The 9,620-nt window shown below is 40.0% G+C and overlaps 1 protein-coding gene across 1 annotated transcript; it reads left to right on the plus strand.

The window, feature by feature from the left end:
- Window positions 1-213: 213 nt before the first annotated feature.
- On the plus strand, window positions 214-4,219 carry LOC136664460 (retinoic acid receptor alpha-B-like). The gene is made up of 4 exons (XM_066641641.1): window positions 214-285; window positions 1,987-2,191; window positions 2,899-3,057; window positions 3,485-4,219. Exons 1-4 carry the CDS (start codon window positions 214-216, stop codon window positions 3,697-3,699), a joined length of 651 nt encoding a protein of 216 aa, XP_066497738.1. The 3' UTR covers window positions 3,700-4,219.
- The last annotated feature ends 5,401 nt before the right edge of the window (window positions 4,220-9,620 follow it).

Below are 9,620 nucleotides of genomic sequence, written 5' to 3' on the forward strand. Positions count from 1 at the left end.
CCCTGAAACTTTTACTGAGGAAAATAAGAGATTCTAATTAAAAAATCATAAACTACACTGAGATATTATAATAAAGTTTTTTAAAAAAGCAGTCAGTCATTCTGTCTAATGATTCTTCATCGAGTTATAAAAATGCCATTATACTGACACTTAGTGGCCTGGATTTGTCAGAGATTCTGTAGTAAATCTATTATAAACACAGCCATACTCCACATGGCGGACCTGTATATGGAGCATAAACTGGTTTCTTCAGGGACTACAAAGCAATTTGATGCTTCATCTCATGTGAGTAGCACTTTGTTGATAAATGTAGATAATTCTTTGTAGCAAATTCTTTACATTAAATAAACATAAATATTTATTTTCTTAAACATATTTTGGTAGTAATGAACTGCTCTTTTAAAAAGAAACCACACACACGAGCTTTAGCTAAAATAATACTCTGAAGTGTGAGTGGCCAATGCAAGGCATGGTGTAGACAATGGCGGGGATCTGCTGTGTTTTTCATCAACAGCTGCAGATCAAGACTAATATAGAGCACTGTAATGTGGCAAGAACATAAAGTGGATGTGTATGATCTTTGCACTCAGAGGGTGTCATATGGACCAGTAACAAGGGCGTAGCACCAAATTCTGGGCCCTATGCACAAGCAGTGCCCAGGGTCCCCCTCAAACAGAATGATTAAAAGCTGTAACAGTGAATGCCATGAGGTTTCCTAACATCATAGGCCTGCACAGAAGTTGAGCACTTTTGCGGTTATGTAAACAAAACTGTATTTAGAGTTTACCTCGGATTACAGGTAAGGCGTCATGCTATTTCTAATTTTGTGTTAGGTGTTTTTTAGCACTAACAGTCACGGTGGTATTAAAGTGATTTATAACAATTGGAGGTCATTTAATTTAAACACGAACTCCTTTGAAATGACACATGAATGCCTTGATATTAAACATTTGACACATGTGAAATTGGTCTTTACAAACTGAAGCATTCAATTTTAATTTTAATAACAATCTCAATTTAGAATAAAACCAATAGAAATATGATCATTCAAAGGGCCTTTATTTTGAAATGAAACACCAGAATGCCCTGATATCTTCATCGCTTCCACAGAATAGCAAATCCTATTTTTGTCCACATAGTTTTCACAAAGGTGTTTATTTATTTCTCAAACAAAATCCTTGTGGGCTGTTTGAGAGTTTCCTTTCATGGTGTCAGTGATGTTCTCATGCTTTATCCAGACCCAGACTGTTGTCTTATCTGAACCTGGGCCTGCATCTGATGAAAAACTGAGCATGATTTAATTCTGAGTGTTTCTTTTTGAACCAGAGTATCTTTTCTAGCATTTTACAGTAGCAGTTTACTCAGGACACTCTCAGACCTCCATTTCTGTGCATTTAATGAGCTCAGCGACCCACAGCTGAGGTACGAGGTGAGAAACAGTGGTTTGAGAAGAACGCAAGTCAGAGGAAGAATTTAAAGGGAGTGCTCTAACAAGAGAAAAGCTGAAACAGAGCTGTTAACCAAAAAATTGTTATGTTTCTTTTTCTCACGGTCTGTTAGAAACATGTCTCGTGTTGTGAGACTGAGGTGATTATTAAAGCAGCAGTGAAGCTCCTCTACGAGAGGCTTTATTTGATTTGACGCTCAGTTGAAGACATGAAATGTTGATGTAACCAGGCTACTTCAGAATCATGATCTGGTCTGGACCTTCAGTGAATTTTCTCTGACTAGACCTGCTGTATTTTAATGAGTCACTGGTGCATTGTTACGATTCACAGTCACTTTTTAAATAACCACTGAAATCTAAACCGGGATTTGCTGTTTCACACTTCCCTCTTGAAACAAATTAAAACAGCTGTGAATAACGTATATTTAAATCTGCAGCTTTTACTTTCATCCTTTTTTAATTTGTTCAACTTCACCACCTCTTTGTTACCTGTGTCTCACAGAATAGTTTTAACTTCCCCCCGTCTCTGTTCCTGTCAGATTCTGCGGATCTGTACGCGCTACACTCTGGATCAGGACACCATGACCTTCTCGGACGGTGTGACGCTGAACCGGACACAGATGCACAACGCTGGCTTCGGCCCCCTCACCGACCTCGTGTTCGCCTTCGCCAACCAGCTGCTTCCGCTGGAGATGGACGACGCAGAAACGGGTCTGCTCAGCGCCATCTGCCTGCTCTGTGGAGGTATTACAGGCTTCTTAGGGCTGATCTGTACTTACAGCCAAAAACACACGTTGCAGGTGGATTGGTGACTCGAAAGTGTCCGTAGGCGTGAGTGTGTGAGTGAATGTGTGTGTGTCTGTGTTGCCCTGTGAAGGACTGGCGCCCCCTCCAGGGTGTATTGCCGCCTTGCGCTCGATGATTTCAGGTAGGCTCTGGAGCCCCGCGACCCTAAATTGGATAAGCGGTTACAGATAATGGATAATGGATGTACTTACAGCTTGAGCAGAGGCTCTTATCCAGAGTGAACTGTTGTCTACTCAGTTTAGTACAAACAGGTCACAATCCAAAACCTCCCTGAAATGACACTGGAGACTGTGTTGCTGGGAGAATGAACATTCAGTTTCAGAGAAATATTCTTATAAAAATTTGTGGCTTTTAGAGGCTAACAAGGCAAACCCTATGGCTCCTAAATTTTTGCTCCACCACTCGACTCCACATTATGCAAAACAAGCACAAACATTGATGTGAAAGTGGGGAAATAGATCTAATGTGATGTCAGTATTTCACTGTTTTAACACTGTTCTGAAAATTTTCACAGCGACAATAAAAGCTTTTCTATTCTATTCAGAAACCATGTGTAACAGCAGGGATTAGATCTTACCATCAGGTACTACTTTGACTTTCTTAAAAGTGTATGACAAACTGATTGTACCCGTTTGCCTCTGCAGATCGGCAGGACCTAGAAGAGTCAGACAAGGTGGACATCCTGCAGGAGCCTTTTCTTGAAGCGTTTAAGATCTACGTGAGGAAGAGGAGGCCTCATAAACCACACATGTTCCCCAAAATGCTGATGAAGATCACAGACCTCAGGAGCATCAGTGCTAAAGGTGAATGATGCAGAATGAAACAGGAGAAATGCAGCCTTCTACACACACACACACACACACACACACACACACACACACACACGTGTTCCTGCTTGAGCTGCAACTAACATTTTATTATATATTATAAGTCCACTTATCAACTGCTGGGTAGTTCTGTGGTCTAACAGATCTGTCTTTCTTCCTCACCTTGAGGTGCAAGAAAACAGACGCCATATCACCTCTACACTTAAAGTGGTGTGATTAATGTCGGTCAGAATGATTGTTTGGGTCACAAGAACTTTAAGAACTACTCTTTCCAAAATACAGCCCTAACCCTGTTGCTTCCTGCAGTGTATCCTCAGAATGAATAGAGCAAGAAACATTAGTTTTCTGGAGCTATTTCACAAACATTTAACATTCCTTCCCCCTCTCTCTCCCTCTCTCTCAGGTGCAGAGCGAGTGATAACCCTCAAGATGGAGATCCCTGGCTCCATGCCTCCGCTCATCCAGGAGATGCTGGAGAACTCAGAAGGTCTGGAGGGTCAGGGGAGCAGCGGAGCCAGAGGAGGAGGGGGTGGAGGAGTAGGAGCACCGTCAGGAAGCTGCAGCCCGAGTCTTTCCCCAAGTTCCGCCCGGAGCAGTCCTTCAGCACATTCACCTTGAGAAACAGAACCCCCCAAACCCAGGGCTCCACAAACGCTGCACCAGGACTGAGCACCAGGCCTCCGGACACCAGCCGGGCGGACTTTGATTTGGGAAGAAGTGCGGCCCAGAAACGAACAATACCCTGGCTTGCTTGGCTGGGGGTGGGATGTAACGGCCGAACGCGACACACATCCATGACCCACTTTATGGCCTCAATGAGTTGGCGCTTTTTTAGCAGATTCTGATCTAGGACCGGAAAGGAATGATCAGAGCAAACTGAGACTGAGGACTTTGGGCAGAATGAAGCCCACGCTTTGTAGAACTGGCCTCTCTACTCTTTCTGCATTAAGTAATACATAATAAAGGCTGTGTCGGTTCTGAAGAGGAAAGGGAACATTGCTTCATCCACGCGTTGTACAATGACGCTACGTTCTGGACTCCCTCAGCTGTAGATCTAAGGAACCGAGGAGGAGACAGAGGCGAAATAAACTAAAGACTATAGAATAAAGACAAAAGGACGTCCAGAGTCCAAAAGTCATCAGGGACATTTTGAACTTTACAACTTTTTCTTACAAAAGATATATGAATATATGAATATCTATATTGACAGGAAAACAGAACAGATCATTTGAAATGTTTGTCTTAGATGAATGATGCAGGAAAAAAAATCATATTTTACTCTTCGTTGTTCCAGGAGAATAGATGTGTTCTGCCCACTGTCACCTTCACTGCAGGAGATTGTTGTGGAGGGTTATGGAGATTGTGTTTAACTTTGGCAAAAAACTAATTCGCACGGTTCACATCATGTACACTTGCACTCTCACGCAACAAAACCAGTTAAAAGCAAACACACACACACACACACACACACACACACACACACACAGGGGAGGAACAAATCGTGAAGTGCTGAGTTTTTTGTCCGGCAAAAAAAATAAATAAATGACAGAGCTGTGTTAGTGGCCTCTGTTCAGGTCGGTTTCTGAAGTTTCTGAATGTGCATGAGATTGAGTTGATCACAGCTTCTAGTGAATATCTTTCTGTTGTTTCCTGACCAGAGACAAACCACCACTTTGTGAATGATGAGCATTAATGAACAGTGAAGGCAAACTCTGGATTCACCTCAGACTCAAAGATCTGTCTGCGTTAAGACTTGGCGTAAAGGGGTGTCTACATTAGACAGGTGAAGTAGAGAGTGATCCTTTATTGAAAATTCCTGCTCAACTACAGCGTAAAACATCATTGTTTCGAGTATTTTAAGACGCAGTCAAAACCAGACGCCCCGTCAGCAAAGAGACGTAACCTCTGCCCCATTTCCCCACTGCCTCATGAACCCTACAACACCACTGCCTCGGTCCTTTTGAACAATCACCACCACCAACAACACCACTGCCTCCGTGAGACAATCACTTTACCTGTAGCTCCCCAACAGCACTGCCTCTGTACGCTGCTGGTCTACAGCAGAACCCTGGACTGAATCTGCTAGCTGATCCTTATTTGTGCTGTCAGTGATCTAATCTCGCTGAAAATCCTTCAGCACTGGAGCATCTCCACACATTATTTGGATCTTGAGTCACACATGATTTCCTCGAACAAATCCTGGCCGACCTCTGACCCAAACACACAATGTGGGGGTTCCATTATTTGCCAAAAGACCATGATGCATTTAATGTTTTTTACTTCTTCATAATTCAGTGTTTGAGCTGTAACCATGGTGATGGAGAGGGTGTGTTTAGGTGTGAAGTAGTTGACTGTAGATTTATTCACAGTGGTGGTGAATGGAACCAGACGTCTCCACGTCTACAACACAAATCCAGCTTTTTATTCCTGCTTCACCAGCAGCAGCAATGACCTGCCACCCGTCTAAAGAGCTTTAAATGGAATTCTAATAAAATAACAGTCATTATTTTAAGAGACAGATGTGTTTTTCTCTAAAAACTCTCAGACACCAGGCGGTGTATTGACAGATGTTTCATGTGTTTGAATGTTCAGTGTGTGGTAACTTTGTGGGAAACCAAGTCTAGTTCCTAACCACCACTCTGTGCAATGCCCAGTGCAGCACATTCAGATCGCTCTGAATAACTCTCTTTACATCAGAACCATTTAATTATGGAGCAGTTTTCAGTGTTCAGTGAGAAACTCAAGGCCGTAGTTTGAGCTGAAACCTTTCGAAAAGCTCGACTTCTCCTGGGGTCTCACTTCCTCATTTCACTTCAACTATGCACACGACTTGCACATGAAGTTGAGCGTCCACTTGCTCTGAACTCCCGCTGGCTTCTCAGAAACCTGTGTTTTGTTTTTAAGCGTATGTGTGTATATGATAATGCTGATGTGAGCGATTCTCTGGACTCTAGATACTGCCCTGATGTTTCACTGCCAGTGAGCCACGGTGTACGGTCGTCCCCTCACAACTACACACCAATGAACAACTGTCCATCTCACACACACACACACACACACACACATACACACAGGACCCAGATCAGCTTCTGAATCGTCTTTTTTGTGGATGTTGGTGCTTCGCTTTGGGAAGTGGTTCTCTCTCGTATTTTATTCTATTTTTGTCGTAAATATCATTAAAAGTGTAATGTTTTAACCTTTTTTTATTATTTCTTTAATCTATTTAGGCCTGTTCCAGTTATTACATAATCATATGATCAGGTATTTAAGAGGTTATTTCCTATATGTTACACTCACAACAAACAGGATGTGAACTGGGTGGCAATGGTAAATTCAGTCAAAGCAAATAAAGGCAAATGTGAACTTTCAGAGAGCTGCTGTATCTTCAGAGTGCACAGGTTAGAAATGTCAGAGTTCTTTCTGTGGTCATTTGAGCACGAACACGTACTGACAGCTATGAAGCAGAGTAGGATTTAGACTTTTTTAACACAATGAACAAAAATACAAACTTGCTCACTGTTCTTTAAAAAGGCAGTAAATCTTCAGCAAGTATTTCATACAGAGACTGAAGTTATTTCAGACCTTTAAAAGATTTTATTACTAACTCTGACGAGGTCTGACGTCTCCCCAAACTGTTTCCATCAAATAAACACTTAGCGCTTTAAACTGAGACAGAGAGAGAGAGAGAGGTGAAAATAACATTGTTTCTCTTTTCTTTCTAGGAATGAAACACTTATAGGAGTCTGAGGACCCCTCAGAACCTGTGTCACATTGGTCAGGGGAATCTGAGTCATGTGCTGCTTAGTGCTGTGCCTCATTTACACAAAGTTGCAACTTTCTCGTTTCATTGCTTCTCACTAAGCTGCAAGTTCTTACAGTCAGAGGAAATGACAAAGCCTAGGGCTCTGGTATGTGTTCATAGAAACATAGGGTGTTGTGTTAACAATATATATATAGTTTTGACCATATTTAGTTCAGAGTAATGAGCTTCTGCTCGAGCTGCTGAGCTGAGCTACAAAATATTTTAATTTGTGAGAAGTGAAACATGGTCTTTTACCAGCAAAAACCTCCAAGAAGTAGATAAAAGCTCAGGATCATGTGTAAAATATTACTCCATTAACCTCATAAAGTGTAATTAATTTATCATTAAATAAGCTTGAATAAATGACCATTAACTGATGCGTCTCCTTTAGTGAGGATAACACTATTCAGCTCACCACTGTGTAAATTGCACAGATGTTTCTGTTTATGGGCTAAGAATAAATCATTATTTAATTGTAGTATATTTCTATAATTATGCTTCCATGTCATTTCCATTAGAACTATGATGTGTAACAAGTGCTAGGAAGTTAGCCATTACATGTACCCAGCGATCCTGAGATTTTTCCTGCTGATCTGTAGAGTATTGGATTGGTTTCCTTCTATCCCCCCTCTGATAACTGATCCACCATTTCCCACTCAAATTGGCCTGATACAGAAAATGTTATTTAATTAACCATTTCCAGAGAAAAACATTGACCATGTACAACTTAGTCACCATGCACAATGCCAAATGTTGGCTAGAGGGGTATAAAGCCACCCAGAATTGGGCTGTGGTGCAATAGCTGAAAATCCCATTATTGTGGTCATAAGGAAATCCATCTTAAACCACCAGGGTGAGAAAATGATAACTAAACATGAGAGGCTAATGCAAAAGTACAATCCACATTTGTTTGTCATCAGGGAGCAATCAGTAATCAACACTACAAACACAGCTACAGATACAAATGCACTAGAAATAATAAAGCTTAAAATGGCTCACTAAACAAAAATATCTGTTTATATCTAATGATGCTACTGCTTGGGAACAAGAGACTTGCAATGGATTCTGGGACACAATCAACTGGTGTAATTATCTATGACACTAAAAAAAAATAAAAGCACAATATGTAAAATATTTGTTATAGTTGTTTTGAAATGTATTTAATGGATTGGGGTGTGGTGGTTGTGCTGCTCTCATTATTCATGGAACTTTAAACAATGTAAGAAAACAAGAGCTTGTTCCTCTGCTGCAGACTATACTCTTATGTTCACTGTACCTCTGTACATACAGTGTAGCTATTATATTATTTATAATATAATAATATATATATATTATAATTATTATAATAATATAATAATAAATAATTATTATATTATTAATTATTATGTGTTATCAGTATGTTACCAGTATGTGTTATCAGTATGCGTTACCAGTATGTGTTACCAGTATGTGTTATTAGTATGTGTTACCAGTATGTGTTATTAGTATGTGTTATCAGTATGTGTTACCAGTATGTGTTATCAGTATGTTACCTGTATGTGTCACCAGTATGTGTTATCAGTATGCATTACCAGTATGTGTTACAAGTATGCGTTACCAGTATGTGTTATCAGTATGTGTTACCAGTATATGTTATCAATATATCTTACTAGTATGTGTTATCAGTATGTTATCAGTATGCGTTACCAGTATGTGTTATCAGTATGTTACCAGTATGTTACCAGTATGTGTTATCAGTATGTTACCTGTATGTGTCACCAGTATGTGTTACCAGTATGTGTTATCAGTATGTGTTATCAGTATGTGTTATCAGTATGCGTTACCAGTATGTGTTATCAGTATGTGTTATCAATATGTGTTATCAGTATGTGTTATCAGTATGCGTTACCAGTATGCGTTATCAGTATGTGTTATCAGTATGTGTTATCAGTATGTGTTACCAGTATGTGTTATCAGTATGTTACCAGTATGCGTTACCAGTATGTGTTATCAGTATGTTACCAGTATGTTACCAGTATGTGTTATCAGTATGTGTTATCAGTATGTGTTACCAGTATGTGTTATCAGTATGTGTTATCAGTATGTGTTATCAGTATGCGTTACCAGTATGTGTTACCAGTATGCGTTACCAGTATGTGTTATCAGTATGTGTTATCAGTATGCGTTACCAGTATGTGTTATCAGTATGTGTTATCAGTATGTGTTACCAGTATGTGTTATCAGTATGTTACCAGTATGTTACCAGTATGTGTTATCAGTATGTGTTATCAGTATGTGTTATCAGTATGTGTTACCAGTATGTGTTATCAGTATGTTACCAGTATGTGTTATCAGTATGTGTTACCAGTATGTGTTATCAGTATGTTACCAGTATGCGTTACCAGTATGTGTTACCAGTATGCGTTACCAGTATGTGTTATCAGTATGTGTTATCAGTATGCGTTACCAGTATGTGTTATCAGTATGTGTTATCAGTATGTGTTACCAGTATGTGTTATCAGTATGTTACCAGTATGTTACCAGTATGTGTTATCAGTATGTGTTATCAGTATGTGTTATCAGTATGTGTTACCAGTATGTGTTATCAGTATGTTACCAGTATGTGTTATCAGTATGTGTTACCAGTATGTGTTATCAGTATGTTACCAGTATGCGTTACCAGTATGTGTTATCAGTATGTGTTATCAGTATGTGTTATCAGTATGCGTTACCAGTATGTGTTATCAGTATGTGTTAT

Source organism: Hoplias malabaricus, chromosome 13 (assembly GCF_029633855.1).
Source record: "Hoplias malabaricus isolate fHopMal1 chromosome 13, fHopMal1.hap1, whole genome shotgun sequence".
Lineage (NCBI taxonomy): Eukaryota > Metazoa > Chordata > Actinopteri > Characiformes > Erythrinidae > Hoplias > Hoplias malabaricus.